This window comes from Ochotona curzoniae, unplaced genomic scaffold (genome assembly GCF_017591425.1).
Source record: "Ochotona curzoniae isolate NIBS_2020 unplaced genomic scaffold, NIBS_Ocur_1.0 contig_1014, whole genome shotgun sequence".
NCBI lineage: Eukaryota > Metazoa > Chordata > Mammalia > Lagomorpha > Ochotonidae > Ochotona > Ochotona curzoniae.
Genome location: NW_024464920.1, coordinates 4,452,157 through 4,476,573, shown reverse-complemented (window position 1 = coordinate 4,476,573; position 24,417 = coordinate 4,452,157). Strand labels below are relative to the sequence as shown.

The window sequence follows — 24,417 nt, the reverse complement described above, 5'->3', positions numbered from 1 at the left end:
TTTCCACTTCATCCAGTCCCTTCCTCTGCTCCCATTCAGCCCTCCCCCCCCCCACATCACTCATCTCAGAAGTTAGGTTGGTCTTCCTCCTAGAACCTGCACCTGCATCTTTGCGGACGGAGGTGTCCTGTCTCACCCTGTAGACTGGTCACCGCACTTGCTCTGTCTCATTAAGGACCAGCCGGTGCATTAGCTGTCCCTTCCCACACACACACCTTCTGGGCAGGGAGGGGAGAGCCTCCAGCCTGAGGGCGGAGGTTGCACATCCCCATGTAGTGTCTGCTGAGAAGCAGCAGTGTGTATCTATGATTATATCTCTGTTCAGCTATATATTTTTGACATGTAGCAACACCTCTCCATCTCCCCAAGGAACTCACCCTGGTGCTGGCTCTGTACAGTCCAGGGTAGGCTTTGATGGGTGGGAGGCCACAGTGCTACAGGCTGTTTTGTTACAAACCGTCTCTGTCCTTCCCTGCCACCCCATCCAGCATGACCCCTGTGAGCAGGCTCTCACAATCTCCTGGGACGGGCTGAGGCAGGGGCTTTGCTCTTCATCCTGACTGTCCCACCCTCCCCCCCGCCATTTAGCAGTTACCCCCAGCCATGCCTTTCCTCCTCTCCTGACATATATTGTGCCTTATTTATGCTGCAAATATAACATTAAACTATCGAGAGAACTATTTAACGTCTGATGCTTCTCTGCTCCCATCCACAAGGCACGCCATCCACGGCTCTGGGAACTCAGGGATTTTCCATGTGTGATCTCCACTCCCTTGCTCTTACTTCTCATACTGGGAAGTCAGAGTCTAGGGAAGGAGAATTATTTCCTTAAAATACAGCAGAACGAAAGGCAAGGGACCAGACCCTGGGCAAGGAGTGCTCACAGAGAGTTTAACGTGGGATGTGTCTGAGAATGGGGGAGCAACTGAGGCCAGTGACCTATCAGTGCTTGTAATCCCTTCCCTCCCCCTGCTCAACACTTACAAGAAGTTTCCAGCATGACTGGGAAGGCACAGACAGAAGTGAACCCCTTGGTGGTAAGAGGCAGGAGGTGGGTCTGGAAGCAGAGGTGGGGTCTGTACAAGTTCCCAGGCAGAACATGTGCAGAGGATAAGGCCCAGGTGTTGGGAAGTCACTCCTGCATCCGTAGCTGTCTGAAAATAGGCCAGTGAACTACCTGACACAGAACAAGCCTGCACCCCCGTGCTTTCCCGGTGGGAGCGAGGAAGCTTAGCTAGCTGGTGGCAACTGGTCGTTAGGGAGAGAGAGAACTGCCCCCAGAAAGCGGGCAGGCCAGCGGTGGAAGGAAAGAAAGGAAGTTGCCACAAGAGCTGAAACCAAAACAGGGAGGTTGAGGCAATGTGAGTATAACTCAGAAAGCAAGCCAGTGCAAGTATGAGTTAGAATGGTTAGGCCTGGCCAACTTCTCAGCGTGGAACAGGCCTGTCTCCCCAGCCCAGCCCCTCTGTGAAGCAGCCTAGCTCAGGCCCGCTTGCCCATGATCATCTGAACCATGCTGGGCCTGAAGCAGCAGGGTTGCCAGCACCAAGTGTTTGCCCATTTGCTCACTCTGTGCCATGTGGAAGAGCAGACAGTCTGGGCGGGGGTCTGTGTTCACAGCCTCCTCTAGGGATGGGAGTGGTTGCTTTGGGTTTTGTGTTTAAGATTTTTTGTTTTGGAAGACAGATTTACAGAGAGGAGAAACCAAGAGAAAAATCTTCCTCTTGCTGGCTCACTCCATAAGTGGCTGCAACAGCTGGAGCTGAGCCAATTTGAAACCTGGAATCAGGAGCTTCTTCCAGGTCTCCCATGTGGCTGCAGGGTCCCAAAGTTTTGGGCCATCCTTGACTGCTTTCTCAAGCCACAATCACGAGCTAGATGGGAAGTGGAGCAGCCAAGATAAACCAATGCCCATATGGCATGCTGGCATGTGGAGGGGAAGGGCTTATAGCCAATAGGCTACCACACCAGGCCCAACTGCTTTGTTTTACTGGCTCCGAGGAACTGAGGTTGAGATAAGTCAGTCAAGTGCAACATACAGGATTAAAAACAGTTCTGTCTGACCCAGAACCACCCCTTGTTACCACAGGGATGCCCACGTGACGTGGAGGCCACTTCCCCCACCAACAAACTGTCACCCACAGACTTGATGCTTCCCTGAAAGCAGTAGCAGCCACAATACAGGATGACGTCTGTTGGGACTGGGACCAAACATGGGACAGAGCTTAGGAAAGGTGCAAGCTGCCTACAGCTGCACACTGTATGTGGACATCCAGATCAAAACCTACAGAGATCTCCACATCTAGTTGGTTCCTAGACGCTTTGCTTTAAAGGAGGGGAGGGGAGCAATAAACTCCATCTTCAGACTTGAGAAGGGCTTTTTTATATGTGAAAGAGATAAAAGACTTAACGGACCAAGAGTCCTGACAGAAGCCACGAGGATATGGAAGGTGCAGCTGCTGAAGACAGGCTCCAGAGCTGGTGAGTTCCCCAGACCTGGGCTGTGCAGCTGGCAGTCACTCAGCCCTGTCCAATGCCGAATGAGTTATGTCATCCCAGGAGACACTCACCCTGCAGAGTCATCCTCTGTAATGTCCCCATGTCTTGGGAGAGGAAACACTTAAATACAGAGACATGGAGAGCTGGTCTGTAGCTGGGTTGAAGGCTTTCTCTCCGTCGCAGTGCCCATCCGTTGTGGGCACCAGGGTTAGAAGGAAGCTGGGAAACTACTGTTCTTAACACAGGGTTGTCTTTATTTGATATTTAACTTAATGAGAGGCAGAGAGAAAGACACACACAGACCAAGGTGCCAACTACTGGTTCACTCCTCCAAATGCAAACAAAGCTGGCATGAGCCAGGCCAAAGCCAGAAGCCAGAGGCTCAACCCAGGCCTTCACATGGGTGGCAGGGATCCAAGGACTTCGGCCACCACCTGCTCCCTTCCAGAGTGCACGCTAGTAAGAAGCTGGAATTAGGAGTGAAACCAGGGATCAAACTCAGACCCCCTGATACAGGACTTGGGTGGGCATCTCCACTGCTCAGCCAAATGTTTACCCTGCAGTAAGTCACCTCCCTATTCCAAAATGCATGAGCCAGGGCCAGGGGAAGGCAGTAGTGACCGCAGGCAGGTGGGACAGGAGGGTGGTGCAGCCCTGTAGTGTCACATTTGTGCGTTGGGACTTTTCCACACTGCCTCACCAAAGAGCTCTAGCCCAGGAAAGAAACCAGACAGGTGCCTGGCAGTACAGAGCAATGGCCACAAGATGGCAGCAGCGCCGTAGCTGTGGAGGGTGGCTGCATGGCAGCGCCATGAGCACAGTGGGTCTGAAGTCACCCCTTACTCCCTCCTACAGGCAGATCTCAGGATGGGGACGCTGCTGTTTGAACCTTCCAAGCAGGGAGGGAAGAGGCCCTAGTGAGGCCCATTGCCCACCTGTCCCCTGGCCAACCCTGACCTGAATTCTGCTCTTGCCCCAGGTCGTAGCAACCAGCCCCTCCTTGCCTGTGCTTTCTGGTTCCAGTCAGGAAGAGAAGAGAGGTGATAAATTGACATTCTCCCACCTGTTGAGGGATTGGGGGTTCTTACGAGGCCCCCCAGGGCCTGGCTGTGACAGAGTGTCTGCAATTCATGATGTGTCTTGAGCTCTTGAGACAGGATTTATGCATCTAATAAAGTCTGCAACTCCAGGCTTAGGGGCTGGGGGTGGGAGCTGAGAGCAGGAAGTCCCTCCAGAGGCCCTGAGAGGGGTGTCCCAGGTGACTCTTAATGGAACCCTGCATTTCCATTCCCTGTCTACAGACAGCCCCTCAGGCTACTGCTGAGGGTGGGGGACAGGGGGACAGCAGGTATAAGAAGCGGTGGGATGAAGCCCTGCCGAGGCAGTGGGTGGCATGGATTCCAAGCGAGCAGCCATGGTCATGCTGCTGCTGCTGCTGCTGAGCGGCTGGGGCCACAGCGAAGGACCAAGGGACTGGGACGGAGACGAGCTCCTTGTGGTAAGCCGGCCCTGGCCCCATGTCACCATCCTCCCCAGCCTTGGCCGAGCCTTCTGCCCTAGCTTCAGACATACTCTGGCTACTTGGGGGGGTCTTTGCTGTGTCCTCACAGATAAGAAAACGGGTCCTCGGCTCCCTGTTTGTCACGCCTAGATGCTATCCCCTCCCCAGTCACTGGAGCCCTGGGTGGTTGTGCAGCTCACTCCCTTCCCACTCCGTACCCCTCTGCCCAGGAAGAAGACAGTGGGGCTCGGCCAGTGCAGGACGCCCAGAGCACCAGGTCACTCCTGCGCTCCCTGCTGGGGGCCATGGAGAGACAGGGCCGGAGCCCAGCCTTCCAGTTCCAGCCCCAGAGGTGAGCCTGAAAGGAAGGACCCACGCATGGCAGGGGCTGGGGGTGACGACAGGGACAGAGGAGATGGGAAGGGCAGGGCCTCACACCAGGGTGAATCTCTCCCGAGGTTTGGCAGAAACGCCGGGGGACCATGGAACAACCAACGGCTGCGTCCCCGGGGGGGCCAGGGGCCAGGTTCCCAGTTCTGGAGCCTGGCCACGCCCCAGCGCTTTGGGAAGAAATAACAAATGGGTCTTGCCACGAGGAGGTGTCCGCGTGTCGGGCTCACACACTAAGATGCCCTGTGTCCCCCACAATAAAACTGTCCAGCTGCCGAACCTGTGTGTGTGTGTGTGTGTGTGTGTGTGTGTGTGTGTGTGTGTGTGTGTGTGTGTGTGTGTGTGTGTGTGTGTGTGTGAGTGAGAGAGAGAGAGAAAGAGAATGCGCGTGCTTATATCTGACCTTCCATCTGCACGAGCCAGTCTCGCAGCTGGCAGGCTTCCCAGAGGCCAGCGTGCCAGGGAGAGTGAGCTGAGACTGTGTGGGGAAGGGGATGCAAACCAGAGCAGCTAAGACTGGGCCAGGGGACAAGCAGCACAGATGCCCTCTGGCATGCCCGCTGCACTGGAGCAGACACAGCAGGGCTCAGGACGCCAAGGAGCAGCACATTTATTCGGCCTCCAGCACAAGCCCAGCTTCTGGGCTTCGTTCCCGGCTGCAGCACAAGAGTGGGGTCCCAGCCCATGCCCCTAGCTTCGAGGCAGGCAGTCTGTGTCCGAGGTAGAGAGGGCGCCTCTCGAGGGGGCTGGACGTGGGCCGGGAACACGGGGGTGTGCATCCATGAGTCCAGCTAGGGCTCTACTTGCTGCCCGCCATGATCTTGAGGTACTGCAGAGCCCGGCGGGCGGCATCACCCCGGGCTGCCTCCCTGGTGGCTGCAGAGCCATGACACACGGTAGCTGGCTGGGTGGACAGCTCCACCAGGCACTGGCAGAGCCCGCTCAGGCTCAGCTCCTCTGGAGGCCAAGAGAGTAGGGACAGGAAGGAGGCGATGCTGGTCAGGGCAGGGTATGCCCAGGTCTCCAGCCTCCCGCCCCAGTTCCCCAGGATGGCTCGCCATACCGATATCCAGGTAGCTGACATGGAAGGCCTGCTCCTCCGACAGCTCACTGAGGATGCTGCAGCAGGTGGGGCCCAGGGCACCCAGCGAGCCCAGGGAGCAGCTGCGCAGGGACAGGATCTTGTCGCCCATGGAATTCCGCAGGGAATCCCAGGTGCAGCCGGGCCCACGGCTGCGAAGTCCGTCTAGGCGGGAGCCAGCGCCCTGGTAAGGTTGAGGTAGGGGAGGTTGAGGCAGGTGCAAGCCAAGGGTGAGGCGCCCAGTGTGCAGGAAGAGAGCTGGCTCCAGCTCACTCCTCGTACCAGCCTTCCTAACCCTGAAGAGCTGCAGGGTTTGGCTATGAGGTGTAGGGTCAGCAGCGGGCCACAGCCGGCCTGGGAGCCAGGGAGGCTGCTGGGTGTCGTGCCAGCTACTCACGAGGGAGAAATGGTCGTCATCGGGCTCTGCCTCATTGCCATCTCGCGCGTCCAGGGGCACGGTGTGCACGCGGAGCAGCATTTTGGCCGCTGCATTACGCTTGGCCAGTTTCTTGGAAGTGCCGCTGCCTGTGGAAGGGGAGGGTGCTCCTGCGTGTGGGCGCACAGAGCCCCCCTGTGCCCACACCCAGCCCACGCTGGCATTAAGGGTCTTTCCCTGGGGGGTGAGGTATCATTTAAAAAGAGAGCCAGGGCACCACAGAGTAAGGCTGGGGGGCTGTGGGAACCCCGTTACCAATTTCAATGAACCGCTCCACTCGGCAGGTCATGGTGAACTCCTTACGATGGGCAGGCCCAGACTCCTGGGTCACTGTATACTCAGGCAGCCGCCAGCCCTTCTGCACCACCAGCTCCTTTGCAGAGAGGCATGGGGGCCATGAGGCTAAGGCAGACAACTCCCCCAAAACAGCACCACCATCCCGCCACCCTGCCTCAGCAACAGGAAGGCTATAATCCCAGAAAAGGGAGCAGTGCAGGGCCCAGCCCCTCCCATACCCTCTCCCTGCTACACACATCACACCACCTCCCCTCATGGCCTTGCTTCCAGGGCAGATGAGGCTGGGCACACCTGCAGAGCCCCCACGGGGTTGCACTCTGACTGCTGGGGGGACACGGAGGGCTGCATCTCCATAGGAGAGCTCCTGAAGGAGAAAGGCACAGGGTAAGCCAGTGGTCCTTTCCCAGGTGCCCACAGGGCCAGCTCCCTGCTCCCCACCTGATGGCCCATCGGCCTCCACCTCTGCTTCCTTCCCTCCCTTCCCATCCACCTAAGGGAGGCCACCTCTGGGTCCCAGGGCCATCTCAGTTCAGACGGGGACACTGGGCAAGGGGCCAGCCACACACCTGATTGCCCAGGAGCACCATCTGGGCCTCACACCCCAGAGCCTCATGCAGTGGGGCCTGCAAACCTCTTGGGGCAGTGGAAAATCCCCCCAAGGGTTACATGAAGCTCCTCCACCCCCAGCTTGTCTGTATTCATAACTCTGACCAGCCTGGGGCCAGAGGCCAGGGGTCACCAGGACTCCTCCCTCCCCACCTTGGGGCATCAGAGAACTACCTGGTAAGGCCAGTGGATGGAACAGGAGCAGCCATGGCTGCTGCAGTAAGGACTGGGGTGTCCTCAGGCAGTGCGGAGTCTAGGGGAGAGAGAGAACTTCCCAAGGGGAAGGGGAGCCCTAGGGTCACACCCCTGTGTTGGGGGCACATGGGCCCTGCCCAACTGAGCCAGGCCTGGGAGGCTCGACCCGGCAGCTCTCCTTCCCAGGATCCATTGTTGCCCATCACTGGGTCAAAGAAGTGGAGACGGCTGGCACTCAGGAAAGTGGTTGCACAGGAGGATGTGCAGGCAGAGGCAGTGTGTCTGGGGCAGAGCTCCCCAACCCAGACCCAGGCTCCAGGTTAGAGCCACCACCCAGAGGGGCCAGCCGTTCTCCAGCCCCAAAAGCCCCCCATGCACGCACACACCCACCCGGATCAAGGCTGGCTGGGGTCATGGTCCCTGACAACAGGGCTCCTAGGAGAGCATGCCCACCCGTCCCTCACCTGCTGTCCTCCAGGGCCGGCTCCAGCATGCTCCCCCCTTTGAGGTGTTTGAGGGCCACCTCAGCTGCTCTGTGCTTGGCTGCCTTCTTGCTGGGGCCCTGACCTGGGGGGTTGGGGGTAGGATTCACTTGGAGGGATGAAAGGACCACCTAGCATCCCAAGAACACTCTGGGCAGCCTCAACCTCCCACCCACACCTGCTGGATGGAGTTAGCACCAGCACTAGGCCAGGCCAGGCGGCTGAGCCTACCCTGTAACCAGGAAAAGCCTGACTCTGTCCTCCTCACCCCCAGCAAAGCAGGTTCTTTCCCCTCAATAAAGACACCGATGGGGTCCCAGCCCCGTACTGCCCCCTCCTAAGGCGCTCAACAAACAGGCAGATACTAACCCACCACCGTGCCCGGAGTGAGCCCGTGTCTGTGGACCCAGGGATCCAGGCCCTTCCACAGCCTGGTCAGCAGCTGGGACTCTGTCCTGCCTGCTCTTCCACTGCCCCCGTGTCCGACCTGACACCCCAGCCACCCAGACTCCTGTTCTCCCCAGGGGGAAGTGGGGGACACAGTCCCTGCGCCTGCAGTACCCCAGCCTTCCTCACCAGTGCAGCTGGTGTCGCCAACGGTGACCCGAAAGGTGAAATTAGGCTGGTGGGCTTGGCCCTCGGCTTTGAGCAGGTCGTACACGGGCGTCTTCCCTATTCTGGTCCCATACTCCTGCAGCAGGCTGATGGGGGTCTTGCCCGGGTTGGCGGCCAGCATTTGCTCTATACTGAGGGCAGGGGTACAGACCCACATCACACCTCCCCTCTCTGCACCCACCTGGCCGTGCACCGCCAGACCAGACCTGGGCAGATGGTGGGGGCGGACACAGGGAGGGGTACGAGCCCGAGGGGCTGGGGGTGCACAGGATGAGTCTAGCATCCACTGGCTAGGTCCTTCGTGGTGAGGTGCAGGCTAGGAGAGCAGTGTCCACTACCCCGGGCAGGTGGGGGTGGCACGATGCAGCTTGGAAGTGCAGACCCCCGCACCGCCCGACACAAGGCAGGCCGGGAACCCAGTACCCACCCAATGCCCTGAAGGTGGGGGGCATGAAGCCCAGTGCTCCAGTGCAGCCTGGGAACAAGGCCAACGTCAAAACTACTTAGGGGTGGAAGCGGTGGCCACCACCCCCCGATGCATGCCGGGAAACCACTGCCCACTCCCCCGGTGCCTGTCGGGAAAAGCCTGCGGCCAGGTGCATGCTGGGGCCGCGCCGCTCCCCCGGCGCCGCGCTGCCCGCACACGGTCCGCCCCGCCGGCTTCCCCGGGGCGGCGGCTCACCTGGGCAGCCCGCAGCCCGCGACAGTGCCGGAGCCCTGCTCCTCCTCACTCATTCCCTCCTTCGTCCCCGCGGGCGCCACCGTGACTGCAGCCTCCACGCGCGCCCCAGGACGCCGGCCGACGCGCTAGGGCCTGGGCCAAGCCCGGAGTCGCGGCCGGCAGGGCCCGCCGCGGGGCACGCTGGGAGCCGCCATCCCCCGCCCACCCCGGGCCGAGCGTCGCCATCGGCCCACAAGCCTCCGCGCGGCCGGACGCCGCACCGCCTTGTGGGAGGGGCGGGCCTCGCGGATGGGGCGTGGCCTCCGCGTCCTGCCGAAGCCCGCTGGCCGCCTTGCCCGTACTGGCCGTGGGCATGCGTCCTGGCTGTGGTGAAGCCGTGAGCCAGTGTTCTGGCTGTGGGCATGCGTCCTGGCTGTGGTGAGGCCGTGAGCATGCGTCAAGCCGTGGACATGCGTCCTGGCCGTGGACAGGCGTCCTCGCTGTGGTGAGGCCGTGGACCAGTGTCCTAGCTGTGGGCATGCGTCAAGCCGTGGACGTGCGTCCTGGCCGTGGTGAGGCCGTGGACCAGTGTCCTGGCCGTGGACATGCGTCCTGGCCGGGTAGAAGCGGCTGCAGGCGGGGCGGGTAGTGAAGAAAAGCCTTTCCTATTCGAGAAAACTACAGAACCCAGAAGCTCGTGCGGCATCCTTGTGGCCGCTGGGGGAGGGGCGGGCTCTAGTGCGCACGGAAGTTCCCGTGCTGTGATTGGTTACTCCGGTTGCGGCCGCCTTCTCCGAGCGCACTGGGATTGGCTGGTGTGGGAAGGGCGGGGACAGCCGAGGGCGTCTTGGCCCGCCTCCTTCTGAGGGAGCGGTGCTGATTGGCCGGGCGGCGCGGCCCGTGCCTGTACGCGAGCGGGGCTGCTGCGCGCCCGGACCGCGGGCTGTGGCACGTGCGCCCGAGGCGGCGGCTCCGGCGTCCCCGTGCTCTCCCGTCGGTGTCGCCTCTCCGTTCACGCCGTTGAGAACGGTGCTAGCGATCCTCCCGCACCGAGAGAGCGGAGAAAGCACACACACACCTCCCCGGGGGCCTTGATCGGGCTAGAGTGGGACTCGGTTGGAACAGGGCCGGGGACGGCGACCGTCTGTCAAAAATAAAGGCTGAGCCGTCCCCCGGCCTGTGCGTGCACATCCCCTAGCTCCCCGCGCCCCGGTCTCAGTCACCCCGCTCGAAGGCGTCAGGGATCCCGTGCCTGTGCCAGGAGCGCTTCGAGCACAACGGCGGAGCTCGGAGCCGGGGGCAGGGGACCCCGGAACGCTGGGGAGATGGGGCGCCCGCAGCCCAAGCGCACTGCAATTGGGTGCGACTGAGGCGGCGACCGCGCGGCAGAGGACGGCGGGAGCAGGGTCCGAGCGCCGGGAACACCCGCCTGCAGCCGGGGAGGACTGTGTTCCGGCGCCGGGCCCGAGGTGGGACCCCGCGAACGAGAGGCAGAGGGCGGCGGGGAGCAGGGTCCGAGCGCCGGGAACCCCCGCCTTGCAGCCGGGGAGGACTGTGCTCCGGCGCCGGGCCCGAGGTGGGACCCCGCGAACGGGGGCAGCTGGGCGCCGTGCGCCCCCCGGGCGGCGCAGGGACGAGCCTGGAGCGCGCCCATGGCAGCGGGCTCCTTTAAGAGGCCGGCGGCTCCGGCGCAGCAGCCCCCGCTCAGGGCGTGTCCGTCCCGGGGGGCCAGGGGCGGGGGCCTCGGCAGGAGCGCGAGGTGGAGGCGAGCGGGCACGGGGCTCAGGGTCCGGGGAGGGCGGCGAGGGCACCGTGCGCTCGGCCGCCTCGCCAGCCTCGCCGTGACGGCGCCCCCGAGTCCGGTGGAGGGCAGCGGGGGGAGGAGGAGGGAAGGCGGAGAAGAAGGAGGAGGAGGCGGGAGCAGCATCCGGAGCGGGGCTGCAGCAGCGCCGCCTTTTGTGCTGCGGCCGAGGAGCCCCCGAGGTGAGAGCCTGGCCGAGTCGTTGGGGGGGCGTGAGGGGATGGGGGTGGGGAAGAGGACCGAGCAGGGTAGGGTGTGTGGGGGTAAGCCCGCGTCCGGGTTCGGGTCCCGGGATCGGGGCGCCGAGGGGAAGGTCGGGATGCAGATGCGGCGGAGGGAGGTGGCGCGGCGGATGCTGAGGCTGCTGGGGATGGAGACCTGGGAACCTGGACCCGACGCCTGTGGGGACCGGAGGGAGGGATGTCGCGCGGCCCAGCGGGGAGGCCCGTGGGCCTCCAGACCTGGAAAAGGAGGCTTGGGGTGGGGAGTGATGGTGGGGGAGGGAAGGAGGGCGCACAGACTTAAAGCGCTGAGGGCCGGAGAGCATCCTCCTCTCCTCCCACTTTGCCTCCGGGAGGGACGACGAGGAAGGACGAGGCCGGGGCATCCACTGCTTACCCCCGCCCCACCCCCACGGAGCGGCCTGGCCCTGCAGACGCGGCCCAGAGCACCTGTTCCTGGACGCCCCCTTCTCTTGCAGCTGCGATGCCCTAATCCCCTCCAGCTGTGGCATTCACCTCCTTCCAGGTGCTGGGTCCTCCCCTTCCCCCACTCCTGTGTGCCTTCTTCCCTTCCCTCGCCTCTAGCGCCCCTAACCCCTTTTCCCCAAGTCTGCTCCTGCAAGAGCCCCCGCCCTGTCCCACTCAGATTCTTCAAACTCACTAGTGGGGGCGGGGGGAAGTAGCCAGGATTCCTTCCCACAGAGATTGAAAGCCTCTGATAATCCTGACCTGGGCTGAGGGGCGCAGGACTAGGCATCAAGGTTCCGTAGGGTGGTGGTGGGGAGGGAATCGTTGATCCTCGGGATTAATGGTGGAACCCCACCTTTCAGCTCCCACTTTGTGCGGGAGCGTAGGGCAGCAGCCGTCAGGTTGGAGGGGAGTACACACTGGGGCACGCGTGTGTGCGCGCACACACACACACACACACACACTCCATCTGTGCTCAAGGCCAATTCCCTGAGCCTGAGGGGTCACAGCCAAGGCCAGCAGCAGGGACTCAGCTCTGCTGGCCTGACTCCCGTGAAGTTGCCCTGAGCCCGGGGTCCAGCTCCCCTTCTCCCGCGCTGCTCTCCCAGGCTGTCCCGAAGCTGGTCCCTGGCAAGAGGACGTCACCCCACCCCTAGCACTCCCAGAACCCATGGAACTAAGTGTCCCCCTTTCAGAAACCCACTTCAGGGTGGAGGAAAGGTTTGTCTTGGAGGTCACTCTGGGGTTTGTAGGCTTCAGCTTGGAACCCAGTGGCTAATCCCCCCCACACACCTTGTGCTCCCCCTGGTGTGAGAAGGGGCTGGGTTTACCAAGCGGAGTGCTGGCACCGAAAGCCTCCTCACCCTGCACCATCCTATCCACCTGAAAGAAGGGGTCACAGAAACCGCCCCCTTTTCCAGAACCCCTATTGGGGCAGCAGGGGGACCCGTCCAGGGAACCTGGGCAGAGGCTCCCAGCCCCATTCATCTGCCCTCAGAAGGACTGGGGCCCAGCTCCAAAGGTGTCGGTGCCTGCATGGTGCCCTTGCCCAGGGCTGCAGCTTCCGTGTCCTCCTTTCTCCCCTCCTGCCTCCCTCTCCACCTGTCCTCCCACTGCCCCAGCACTGAGGAATGAGCAGGGAAGAAGGGAGAGGGGCAACTGAGAGCCTCCTGCCTCCTGCTTTTCCTGATCACCGGGCAGGACAAGTCGGACGCTGTCATCCTCACCTCTGTAGATATGAGGAAACCAAAACTTTACTTGCTCAAGGTCAAAAAACTTAGCATGGGACAAGAACTAGGTTTTTTGTTTCATTTATTTATTCAGACTTGTTTATGTGAAAAAGCAAAGTTAAAAAGAAAGAAGGGGAATTACCCTCTGGTTCACTCCCCAAATGGCCGCAGCAGCATGTCCATAATTAGGAATCAAGAGCTTCGTCCAGGTCTCCCACAGGATGCAGAGTCCTCGGCTGCTTTGCCAGGCCATGAGCTGACGGGAGGTAAAGCAGCTGGGATTTGAACCAGCGCTCATATGGAATGGGACACCACAGATGGAGGATTAGGCTACTGAGCGACTGTACAAGCCCATAAGAGTTTGCAAGTGGGTCTGTCCGGGCTGCTTTCCCTACATAACAAGGCAGGGTTGACCACCATGCAACAAGGGACCACTGTCCTCCCGCAGCTGCTCAGGAGCCCAGAGTAGAACTCAGCCAGTCTGTGGGAGTCCCAGGACTGCATTCCCAGGGGACACCCCTACCAACTCCTCCCACCTTGTAGCACAGGGGCCCCAAGCTGGGATTGCTCCAGAAGACCCATTTTATCTTTGGAAATTAAAGATTCTTTTGGAATCTTAAGACATTTTAAATTGACATCTTCTTTTAAAAGCAAATAAAAATGAGTACCTAAATACTAGAAAATAGAATTGAAAGAAGACATTTGGGCCCACCATAGTATCCTAGCAGCTAAAGTCCTCGCCTTGAATGCACCAGCATCCCATATGGGTGCTGGTTCTAATCCCAGAAGCTGCTTGGGGAGTAAATCAGTGGACGGAAGATCTTCCTCTCTGTCTTTCCTCCTCTCTGTATATCTGGCTTTGCAATAAAAAAAAAAAAAAGTAAATAAATCTGTTTAAAAAAATCTAAAATACTCTTAATTTCACCTACCAAGATGTAATTAAATTTTGGTGTTTGTCTTTACAGCCTTTAAAGTTTTACTTATTTGTAATATACTTTTTATTTGAAAGGCCTAGAAAAAAATATATAAAGATTAGTATTTATTGGAAAGGCAGATTTACAAAGAGAAGGAGAAGCGGAGAAAGATCTTCTGTCTGCTGGTTCACTCCCCAAGCGGCTGCAATGGCCAGAAGCTTCCTCTGGATCTGCCATGAGGGTGTGAGGTCCCAAAGCTTTGGGCCATCCTCTTTTTCTACTGCTTTCCCAGGCCACAAGCTATATGGGAAGTAGAGTAGCTAGGACACAAACTGGCGCCCATACGGGATGCCAGTGTCACAGCGTGGATTAGCCTGCTACCCAAGAGATTTTTCATCAGCTGATTCACTCTCGAAATGGCGCCAGCTTGAACTGGGGTAGTCTGAAGTCTGGCGCCAAGAGCTTCTTCCCAGTCTCCAACGTGGGTGCAGGAGCCCGAGAACTTGGGCCATCCTTCAGGTGATTAGCAGGGAGCTGGATGGGAAGAGGGGCAGCTGGGAGTCCAGTGTGCTATGCCACAGCACCAGCTGGGGAGATATTCTGATTCACTCTTCAAATGCCAGCAAAAGCTGGCAAGGCCATGCCAGGCCAAAGCCAGGAGCCTGGAATTCAGTCTGGGTTTCCCACGTGGGTGGCAGGGATCTAAAGACTTGAAGTATCACTCCTTACCTCCCGGGGCACACGCAGCAGAGCTGTGACTGAACCCAAATACCCCAAGCAGCCCCAGCCCCTGAGCCAGCAGGTGCTTCAGCCAGGTCTCCTGAGGTATTTATTCTCATCTGCTTAACGAGACAGCAACAGAGAAAGGAGAAGAAGGGCTCGTTTTCCACTCACACATCTCCAAAGGTCCACACCACGCAGGCTAGGCGAGGCCTAAGTCAGGAACCTGCAACTTCTCAGGGTCTCTCATCTGAGCAGCAGGTGCCCAAGTGCTTGAGCTGTTCTGTGCTACCTTCCCAGGAGGCACATCAGCAAGAGTAACTAGGACTCCAAATGTGGGATGCTGGTGTCCCAAGTGGGGGCTTAACATGCTATAGCACCACACATACCCCAGACTTTCTTGTTCCAGATTTATTTTCTGCAAGACAGTGTTAGAAAATGACCTTTCAGGCCGAGCTCGGTAACCTAGTGTCTAAAGTCCTTGCCTTGCCAGTTCTAATCCCGGCAGCCCCGCTTCCCATCCAGCTCCCTGACTGTGGCCTGGGAAAGCAGTCGAGAACGGCCCAAAGCCTTGGGAGCCTGTACTCCTGTGGGAGACCGAGGAGAAGCTCCTGGCTCCTGGCTTCAGATCAGCTCAGCTCCAGCCGTTACGGCCACTTGGGGAGTGAATCAATACATGGATGATCTTGCTCTCTGTCTCTCCTCTCTGTGTATCTGCCTTTCCAGTAGGAATAAAATAAATCTTAAACAAAAACAAAACAAATCTTTCAGGGCCTGGCCCCGTGACTTAGCGGCCAAAGTCCTCTCCTTGAATGCTCCGGGAGCCCATGTGGGTGCTGGTTCTAATTCCAGCTGCCCTGCTTCCCATCCAGCTCCCTGCTTGTGGCCTGGGAAGGCAGTCGAGGACGGCTCAAAGCCTTGGGAGACCCAGAAGAGGATTATCTGGGCTCCTGGCTCCCGATTGGCACAGTACCGGCCGTTGCGCTCACTTGGGGAGTGAATCATTGGGCGGAAGATATTTCTCTCTGACTCTCCTCCTCTCTATATATCTGACTTTGTAATAGAAATGAATAGATCTTAAAAAAAAACACTTTCATCCACTGGTCCCCCCACCAGATGGCCACAGCAGCCAGGGCAGAGTAAGGCCCAAGCCAGGAATCCAGGACTTGCACATGGGTGGAGGGGATCAAACACCTGGGCTTTTCCCAGGTCATTAGCAGGGAATGCATCGCTAGTGGAGCAGCCAGGACTTGCAACCTGGTGCTTGTAAGGAGATGCCTGCATTTGTAGCAGCAGCTTAACTTTAACTTTTTTAAGTGCAGATCCAGTTCTGGAACTCTGTGAAAACATGCTGGGCTTCTTCCAGGTCCTCCTGTGGCTCCCACCCCTTCCTCCATGGAGTCGAGGAGAGCCTAGGAAGGAGGCTCTCCAAAGGGGAGTGGGCAGGGCCTCCACTGCTGGAGGGAATGCAGAAGGGGCAAGCCCCCTCCCACCTGCTGGTCACACAGATGAGATGGGCCCTCTAACTGGAAGCCAAGCAGGAGGACAAAGCAAGGGCTGGTAGGTGGGTTGGAAGCCCCTCCCTTAAACAACGGGGAGGGGGGGCGACAGGCAGGCACTGCTACCCACCAACTCCAAACCCACTGCTGCTTTTCCTCAACCGGGTCTCTGTCCAACCTCCTGAAAGCAATGGAATAGCTCAGTAGCTGCTGCTCGAGGCTCAAGGTTAGGGGTGCTGTGTGGACCCCCACCAGGGCCTCCCGGACAGACTCTATCCCCATGCAGTTCCAGGAGCTTGGGACACCTTTTCCTTGCAGCATTTCACGCAGCAGCTCCTGCAGGCACCCGAGGGTGAGGAGGGTACCTTCCCAGATGACCAGTGTGTGCAGTAGAGGACAGTGCCGAGCTGCGAGGAGGGTGACCCAGGGCGCAGACAGATGGTCTGACCTGTGAGCTCTAACCCCACAGGGTCGGGAGCAGCCAGCCTTCAGCATCCTAGGCTGAGTGCGTGGGGATGAGGCGGGCTTCTGCCCCACTACATCCTGCAGCCTTCTTTTTCACCCTGAGCGGGTGGGGAGGCGCCAGCAAAGCAGAAATGGCCCCATCCGCAGTCATGTTACCACGTTAGTGCATCCAGACAGGCTGGGAGCCCACTCGGCCCTCTCCTTGCCTACGTCCAAGGCAAATGATGAGAAAGTCTGCACTGAGTGATGTAGTGGTAGACAAGTGAACCGCCCCTCCCCTCCACGTGCTGCATAATTAATGATCTGGGAGACAGCTCCCCCCACCAAGGTGACCGAATGTCTGGGCTTGGGGCCCCCTGCCATCCTACCCTTTCCCCTCCCCTAAGCCCTGGCGCCAGGGACGCAGCTGGGGACAGTGGGGCACAGCTGGTGGGTGAGGGATAAAGGAGGCTGAAAGGGGCCTGGCGGGGGAGGGGAGGCCTTCCCAGTAGATTGAGCAAGGGGCATCAGGGTTTCCGGGAAGGGGATCCCTGGCCGCTTCCCGGGGTGAGGTGGGGTGGACTGCGCCTGGCCAAGCTGTCTACCATCATCTCCCACTTGCTCAGTGACCTGGGTCACCTGCCTATGCCCAGCCCTGCCAGCTGCAGGCTGCGCTTCCAGCCGGAAAGCACGGAACAGCCTGCGGAGGGAGGGCCGGGAGCCCAGCGCTGGTTCCGCTCGGAGGCGCCCTGTGCGCCTGGCCCTCGATCCCTTCCTCCATGGCACTGTACCCCGGAAGCCAGCCCAAGCCCCCAGATCTCCTTCCGCCTGCGGCCCCAGCCGGAGGTTCTTGCGCGTGCGAGGCGTGGAGTGGAGGGGTGGGTGAGTGGCGGAGCCGGGGCAGGTCCCCGTCGGGGTGGGTGCACCCAGCACCGCGCAGACCCACATGGACAGCCGGGCCGCTCGGCGCAGCCCCGCCCCCGCGCTCACGTGACCCTGGGCTAATCTTGTCCTGGTGACTTCACGCGCTGCCTCGGGCCCAGTCGTCATGGTTACGCCGCAGCGCCCAGCGCGCGGCTCTGTCCTCCCTCACTCCCCTGCTCAGTTCTGTCCTCTAGCCCCCCCCGACCCCCGCCCCAAGCCACGTGACAGCCGGGAAGGAGGTCGGGAGTGGGGGGAGGGGATTCTAAGGCCGTAACCCCTTCCTCTCCGCTTTGAAATGATCTTCACTTGGACTTGGGGACTCTTGGCCCGGTGGGTGGTCCCTGCTCTTCCCTAGACAACCCAATGCCACCATTCCTGTTCCCTGGCCAAACCCAGGCAGCAGAGCGACCGAGACTCCCGGGGGCCTTCTGGACGTCCAGTCCCGGCCCTGGGGGTCCAGGGAACAGGCAGGTGAGCGTGTCCCCGATTCAACCCCGCCGGTCTCACGTGCATTAAGGCGCACAGCACAGGCGGCTGGCGCGAGGTGGTATAGGGCTAGGAAGGCAGCACTGGCGACTCCACTCTTATCTGGGAGTCCTGTTCAAAAGCCTGAGATTGTGTGGAGGGCTGAGTTCTGGGGACCAGCAGCAGAGGAGGGGGGATGAGGCTGGAGAGGCCTGGGGTGGGGGTGGTACCAAGCTGTGGTTACTAGGTCAAGGGCGGTGGATGAGCTAGTTGAGGTTTGTGGCCAGTTTGCGTTTCAGAGCCTGGGCTTACGGGAGACTTGGGAGCCCCAAAGTGGCTGCTGTCCGGGATGCCCATGAGGGCAGCGATGTGACCAGCAGGGAGCGTCTAGGGCGGCATCAGCTTCCCTGATGTAAGCGGGAGGTGAATGCCAGCCTCCCCAACACACACACTCTAAGGGAATCTTCCAGGGCCAGCTCAGACTGTGCGTCAGCGCCAGGAGCTCGCATGCGGATCCCTGCCACCCCTCCCAGGGTGGTTGGGGGACCAACACAGGACCTGCTCTGAGGAACCAGGAGAGGGGTTCTCAGATTTCAAGATTTGCTGACTGATGGCAGGTGGGGAGGGAAGGGAATGGGAGCTCTGGATCAAATTCTCCTGCTGCCAAGTTGGGCACCAGGCAGAAAGACTGGCAGAGCTGGCTGTTCCTAGGGCAGGTAGCGCCTTCGCGCAGGCAGGTGCAGACCCCTGATCTCAGCTCCCCTGGGGGTCAAGGATTTGAGGGTTTTGTTTTCTAGTGGTTGCCTTTCCCACAGCATGCACACAGCTAGCAACCTCCACTTCCCAGATTGCGGGGGAGCTGCAGCCTCGCCGGGCAGGATGAAGGGAGGCGCCAGGACAGCTTCCTTGGAGCTCTGGGGAGCAGCAGTGGCACGGCCTGGTGTGACCCAGCTTCTGCATCTGCCCTTTGCACAGAGCATGTTATTGGCTCCCACCCCAGGGGGATCCCTGTGGGGTCAAATTCAAGTACCTGAGTGGGAGGTTCTGGTGCACCTGCTGTGCGTAACAGACTAGGAAGTTTGAAGAATGTGTGGTGGCCTTGATGGGGACAAGGGGGTGAGGCTCCAGTGCTCACTCAGCAGCCCCGTACCAGTCCTCACTGCCCACTCCTTCCTACAGGACCCGCCAATCCCCACACCATCAACGCAGGGCCCAGCCACCATGGCCTGCCTTCATGACACTCGCACGCCCTCCCCTTCCTTTGGGGGCTTTGTGTCCACCCTCAGCGAGGCATCCATGCGCAAGCTGGACCCGGACACTTCAGACTGCACCCCTGAGAAGGACCTGACACCTACGCAGTGTGTGCTCCGAGATGTCGTGCCCCTCACCGGGCAGGGTGGCGGTGGCGGGCCCAGCCCTTCCCCCGGGGGAGAGGCACCCCCGGAGCCTTTTGCCAACAGCGTGCTGCAGCTCCATGAGCAGGAGGCGGGCGGGCCCGCGGGTGCTACCGGGTCTCCCGAGAGCCGGGCTTCCAGGGTGCGAGCGGACGAGGTGCGGCTGCAGTGTCAGAGCGGCAGCGGCTTCCTCGAAGGCCTCTTTGGCTGCCTGCGCCCCGTCTGGACCATGATAGGCAAAGCCTACTCCACAGAGCACAAGCAGCAGCAGGAAGGTAGGTGCCAGTGGCCTTGGGGAGCCCCTCCTAGCCTCAGGCAGCACTCTGACCCTGACCTTGTGGTCTATGCCTCCTACCCGCAGACCTCTGGGAAGTGCCCTTTGAGGAAATCCTGGACCTGCAGTGGGTGGGCTCTGGGGCCCAGGGCGCCGTCTTCCTGGGGCGCTTCCACGGGGAGGAGGTGGCTGTGAAGAAGGTGCGAGACCTCAAGGAGACAGACATCAAGCACCTGCGGAAGCTGAAGCACCCCAACATCATCACTTTCAAGTGAGACCCCGAGGGCAGGAGCTGAGGGGCTGGGATCCTCCTGGGCTGATGGGAATCTGGCCCATCCTTCCCCAAATGGCAGGGTCAGAAAACAGTGAGGGGGATGGGATGGCTTCAAGTGCAAGAGAGGTGAAGGATGGCCAGTAGAAGCCTTCACACTGCTGTCTGGCCCCCAGGGGCGTGTGCACCCAGGCCCCCTGCTACTGCATCCTCATGGAGTTCTGCGCCCAGGGCCAGCTGTATGAGGTGCTGCGGGCTGGCCGCCCTGTCACCCCCTCCCTGCTGGTGGACTGGTCCATGGGCATCGCGGGTGGTATGAACTACCTACATCTGCACAAGATCATCCACAGAGACCTCAAGTCCCCCAAGTGAGTACACAAGCTCCCTGCTGCCAGCCCCTGGCCCAAGTCCCCCATGACCCCCCCAGAAAATTTCAAAGTGACAGCCCATGCTGGAGAGCTGTGGCTAGCCTGTCAGCCGCGGGAACCCCTGGAATCAGGTGCAGGGCTGGGAGTGTGGGGGGGTCACAGGGTGCACCTGACTGCACCTGCCCTTTTTGCAGCATGCTAATCACCTACGATGACGTGGTCAAGATCTCAGATTTCGGCACTTCCAAGGAGCTGAGTGACAAGAGCACCAAGATGTCCTTTGCAGGCACCGTGGCCTGGATGGCCCCTGAGGTGATCCGCAACGAGCCTGTGTCTGAGAAGGTGGACATCTGGTGAGCAGCCTGCACAGGAAAGGGGAGGGGAGGCACTTTGGGGGCTGGACCTGAGCCCCATGTCAGTGGCAAGCAGGGTTTCCAGAGAACTCCGCCCACAAGAAACCCCTCTGCTCCTCAGGTCCTTCGGTGTGGTGCTGTGGGAACTCCTGACTGGCGAGATTCCCTACAAAGATGTGGACTCCTCTGCCATCATCTGGGGGGTGGGAAGCAACAGTCTCCATCTGCCTGTGCCCTCCAGCTGCCCAGACGGCTTCAAGATCCTGCTTCGCCAGTGCTGGTGAGGGGGCTTGGGGTGGTGGGCATGGCAAAGCCGGGAAGCCAAAAGCAGGCACCACGGCTGGGTAGCCTCCACCTAGAACCCAGCCTTCCAGTCCTGAGTCCAGCTGAATTCCCAGGTGAACCCAGCAGCAAGAGGTGTACTAATAGGGGTCTGGGGTCTCCAAGGGTCTGACAGACTTGTACCTCGGATGGGCTTACGCATCAACCCTGAGTACAGTAACATCTGCTCTGCACCAAGGGGCAGGTAGGGGAGGGACAGTTACAGCTGAGCCAGCTCGGAAGGCAGGGGGCCTGCAATGCTCCATCTGGGGCCAAATCGACCTGCCTCATCTCTGCAGTGACTAAGGCTGGCAAGTTGATCCAGACAAAGCAGGGCACTGTACTTAACTAGGTAGTTCCTGAGCATAAGAATGCAATACATTCCAGAATCAGGGTCTCGGGGTCTTACTGTGGAAGTCCTAGGCTGCTATCTGGCCCACCATCTTCCCTCCAGGAACAGCAAGCCCCGAAACCGCCCGTCATTCCGACAGATCCTGCTCCACCTAGACATTGCCTCAGCTGACGTGCTCTCCACACCCCAGGAGACCTACTTTAAGTCCCAGGTGTGCAGGGGGAGGAAAGGGAAGACCTGACCCCTACTGCCATCCACCAACACCTGTCCTCTTCCCACGGGGGGGGGGGGGGGGAGGGATGTCCCTCAGCCCTCATCACCTCTCCACCCCCAGGCAGAGTGGCGGGAAGAAGTAAAGCTGCACTTTGAGAAGATCAAGTCGGAAGGGACATGCCTGCACCGCCTGGAGGAGGAGCTGGTGATGCGGCGGCGAGAAGAGCTCAGGTGCATCCCGAGGCTGTGCTGTGGGGGAGGCAGGCAAGGGGTTCCCAGCCCTCAGCAGGGGCCCAGGGGTCCAGGGTGCATCCAAGAACAATCTGTCTCAGACACGCACTGGACATTCGGGAGCACTACGAACGGAAGCTGGAACGAGCCAACAACTTGTACATGGAACTCAACGCCCTCATGTTGCAGCTGGAACTCAAGGAGCGGGAGCTGCTCAGGTAAGGGGGACGCTGGTCTGCTAACACTGACCATGTCTTCTCCCTGCCCATGCCATCTCCCTGGGGCTGGGCGCCCCTCCTCCCTGCCCAAACGCCAGACTGAATGGGAGCGTGGGTCTGTAGGCGGGAACAAGCTCTGGAGCGGAGGTGTCCAGGCCTGCTCAAGTCACACCCTTCCCGAGGACTCCTGCATGGCAACACGATGGAGAAGCTCATCAAGAAGAGGAATGTGCCACAGAAGCTGTCACCCCACAGCAAAAGGTGCGGAAGGGAAGATGCCAGGCCAGGCAGGGGTGCACACCTGCGCCCCCGCCCCCGTGTTCACAGGCTGCTTTGAGCATGCATTCCTTTGCCTGACTCTTTCAAACTCTCCTCCCCACCAGGCCAGATATCCTCAAGACAGAGTCCTTACTACCTAAACTAGATGCTGCCCTAAGTGGGGTGGGGCTTCCTGGATGTCCTAAGGGACCCCCATCACCAGGACGGAATCGCCGTGGCAAGACCCGTCACCGGAAGGCCAGCGCCAAGGGCAGCTGTGGGGACCTGCCTGGGCTTCGAGCAGCTGTGCCACCCCATGACCCAGGAGGACTAGGAGGCCCAGGGGCCCTGGGAGGGGGCCCTTCAGCTTGGGAGGCCTGTCCCCCTGCCCTCCGTGGGCTCCACCATGACCTTCTGCTCCGCAAGATGTCTTCATCATCCCCAGACCTGCTGTCGGCAGCATTAGGAACCCGGGGCCGGGTCACCCCAGGAGCAGCCGGGGATCCTGGATCACCACCTCCAATCCGGGGTGATACCCCCCCAAGTGAAGGCTCAGCTCCTGGCTCCACCAGCCCAGATTCCCCCGGGGGAGCTAAAGGGGAGCCGCCTCCACCAGGAGGGCCTGGTGAAGGTGTGGGGCTGCTAGGACCTGGAAGGGAAGGGACTGCAGGCCGAGGAGGAAGCCGGGCTGGGTCCCAGCACTTGACTCCAGCTGCACTGCTGTACAGGGCTGCTGTCACACGAAGTCAGGTAATTTTCTGTCACCCCACTATGCCGCTGGTTTAAGGTGCTATTCTCCTGTTCTGAGGTTTCTAATGACCTCCCACTCTGACAACCACTTGATTCCCTCCCCATCCAATGTCTCCTGCAGAAACGTGGCATCTCATCAGAGGAGGAGGAAGGAGAGGTAGACAGTGAAGTAGAGCTGACATCAAGCCAGAGGTGAGCAACCCAACGCGGGAAGAACAGCACCATCTTGCTTGCTGAGCCGTAGAGGCAGAAGCAAGCTGTAACCCACTATGTCTACAAATGCAGGTGGCCGCAGGGCTTGAACATGCGCCAGTCACTCTCTACCTTCAGCTCTGAGAATCCATCAGACGGGGAGGAAGGTACAGCTAGCGAGCCTTCCCCTGGTGGCACACCTGAAGTTGGCAGTACCAATACAGATGAGCGGCCAGATGAACGATCTGATGACATGTGCTCCCAGGGCTCAGAAATCCCACTGGACCCACCAGCTTCTGAGGTGGCCGCGGATCCTGAACCCAGCTCCCTGCCTGTCCCACACCAGGACCTACGCAGAGGTGAGCAGGTGAGTCACATTTACAGAACCAGCTGTTAAGGAGCAACTGCATAAGCCAGAAAGGATCAAGACTCCTGTTTTCCTCCAGTACCAGGGAACAAATATCCAGGTGGTGGAATGAGGTCAATACTGCAAAGCAGCTGAGTGAGAAAGTTACTCACACAGCAGTTAAAAATAGCAGCCACGTAAGGCTCCCGGAGTAGGTGGTCTGATGCTGTGGGACAGTGGCCTTAGCATCTGGCTAGTAAAGTGGGAGGCCCTGAAGGAAATCTAATCTGTGATGCCCAGAGATGCTGAGCTCCACCTCATTGCATTTCTGCTCTTCCTCACAGGGCCCTCCCATTTCTGAGGACTCAGACTGTGACAGCACTGAATTGGACAACTCCAACAGCATTGATGCCTTGCGGCCCCCAGCCTCCCTCCCTCCATGAAAGCCACCTTATTCCCTGTACATAGAGAAATATTTATAAAAATTATATATATGCGCCACATAATCAACCGAAAATGATGGGGCTGTCCCAGCCTTAAACCAGACTTGAGAGAGACTGACCCCTGACCAATTCACCTGATAAACTGTAGGGGCACTGGCAGCTGTCAAAAGTACTGCCCTAGAGCTTTGCGCCAAGGGCACCCACTTCATTCTGTTCCTTATGTGCAGCAAGCCATGAGGCAACAGGAAAGCCAGGCTGGTCTCTATGCCTTCTGGAGGGGAGGGGGGGCCAGAGAGGGAACCACTTAAAACTGCACTTTTCTGTTTTCCGTTTACTCTGTTTACACATTTTGCACTTGGGAGGAGGGAGACTAAGGCTGGGTCCTCCCCTCTGAGGTTTCTCAGGTGGCAACGTATCTCATTTCCTTGTCCCTCCACTCCTCTTCCTAAGCACCAGCTTGGGGCCCAGGGGAGGTTAGGAGACTGATAGCATGTGATGGCTCAGGCTGAAGAACTGGGGTGCTGTTTAGTCCCTGCTTTTATCCTGGTGCCTGATTGGGGTGGGGACTGTCATTGTAATCCCTGTGAAAAAAACCTTGAAATATAACCACTCCATGCAGGCCCAGCTGTTGAGGGTTTTCTTGGTCAATAAATGCGTAGTGCACATAAGCCGGGGACAAGTCTGAGGACTATGGGGTAAGTGGATGCCTCTGGGGTTTGTCCCTCACTAAACACCAACTCCAGCTGTAAAAAAAAAATTACCAGCATAAACAGTAGCAGATGCACTTTGCCAAACAATTCTTAGTGTTAAGAATAGAAGTGGAACTTAAATACGTATTATTATAAATAACTATACACACAGTTATTAAAACACAGGGACTTGTAATATGCAAGCATAAACAAGAGGATACTCCAAAGAAGCTGAATTCTATGTGAAGCTGCTCCTGTGTGTTGTGTGTGAGCATCCTTTCCCCCCATAAGTGCAA

At 59.4% G+C, this 24,417-nt stretch overlaps 3 protein-coding genes across 9 annotated transcripts; 2 read left to right on the top strand and 1 right to left on the bottom strand.

Annotated features, from left to right (window-relative positions):
• Positions 1-1,944: 1,944 nt before the first annotated feature.
• NPFF (neuropeptide FF-amide peptide precursor) lies at positions 1,945-4,576 on the top strand. The gene is given in 3 exon segments (XM_040979794.1): positions 1,945-4,136; positions 4,139-4,352; positions 4,459-4,576. Coding segments are annotated over 3 exon segments (576 nt in total). The 5' UTR covers positions 1,945-3,892.
• A 408-nt stretch (positions 4,577-4,984) lies between these two features.
• On the bottom strand, positions 4,985-8,967 carry TARBP2 (TARBP2 subunit of RISC loading complex). Of its 6 annotated transcripts, none has more exons than XM_040979772.1 (9): positions 8,785-8,967; positions 8,064-8,233; positions 7,470-7,572; positions 6,985-7,080; positions 6,496-6,568; positions 6,163-6,280; positions 5,869-5,996; positions 5,454-5,655; positions 4,985-5,347 (listed from the first exon to the last, which is right to left on the bottom strand). In XM_040979772.1, the coding sequence occupies exons 1-9, from the start codon at positions 8,835-8,837 to the stop codon at positions 5,190-5,192; spliced, it is 1,101 nt and encodes a 366-aa protein (XP_040835706.1). In that variant the 5' UTR covers positions 8,838-8,967; the 3' UTR covers positions 4,985-5,189. The 6 variants fall into 6 exon arrangements, with proteins under 6 accessions (XP_040835706.1, XP_040835707.1, XP_040835696.1 ...); XM_040979773.1 differs by lacking the exon at positions 8,785-8,967 and adding an exon at positions 8,530-8,658; XM_040979762.1 differs by having other exon boundaries at positions 5,454-5,996.
• A 9,661-nt stretch (positions 8,968-18,628) lies between these two features.
• MAP3K12 (mitogen-activated protein kinase kinase kinase 12) lies at positions 18,629-24,100 on the top strand. Of its 2 annotated transcripts, XM_040979575.1 has the most exons (14): positions 18,629-18,806; positions 18,909-19,117; positions 19,204-19,387; positions 19,564-19,755; positions 19,950-20,108; positions 20,230-20,388; positions 20,884-20,992; positions 21,116-21,225; positions 21,327-21,443; positions 21,567-21,704; positions 21,827-22,451; positions 22,573-22,643; positions 22,737-23,010; positions 23,334-24,100. In XM_040979575.1, exons 1-14 carry the CDS (start codon positions 18,670-18,672, stop codon positions 23,430-23,432), a joined length of 2,583 nt encoding a protein of 860 aa, XP_040835509.1. In that variant the 5' UTR covers positions 18,629-18,669; the 3' UTR covers positions 23,433-24,100. The 2 variants fall into 2 exon arrangements, with proteins under 2 accessions (XP_040835509.1, XP_040835498.1); XM_040979564.1 differs by having other exon boundaries at positions 18,629-19,117.
• The last annotated feature ends 317 nt before the right edge of the window (positions 24,101-24,417 follow it).

What these genes read in the sequence shown, in the direction of transcription:
- MAP3K12 (XM_040979564.1), top strand. Translation starts at nt 18,670, where the DNA reads ATGGCCTGCCTTCATGACACTCGCACGCCCTCCCCTTCCTTTGGGGGC. An exon ending in CGGCGGCGAGAAGAGCTCAG is followed by an intron (nt 21,226 to 21,326) that starts GTGCATCCCGAG and finishes AATCTGTCTCAG; the next exon opens with ACACGCACTGGACATTCGGG. An exon ending in GAGCTGACATCAAGCCAGAG is followed by an intron (nt 22,644 to 22,736) that starts GTGAGCAACCCA and finishes CTACAAATGCAG; the next exon opens with GTGGCCGCAGGGCTTGAACA.
- TARBP2 (XM_040979762.1), bottom strand. Translation starts at nt 8,837, where the DNA reads ATGAGTGAGGAGGAGCAGGGCTCCGGCACTGTCGCGGGCTGCGGGCTG. An exon ending in TGGCGACACCAGCTGCACTG is followed by an intron (nt 7,573 to 8,063) that starts GTGAGGAAGGCT and finishes CCAACCCCCCAG; the next exon opens with GTCAGGGCCCCAGCAAGAAG. An exon ending in GGAGCGGTTCATTGAAATTG is followed by an intron (nt 5,997 to 6,162) that starts GTAACGGGGTTC and finishes CCCCTTCCACAG; the next exon opens with GCAGCGGCACTTCCAAGAAA.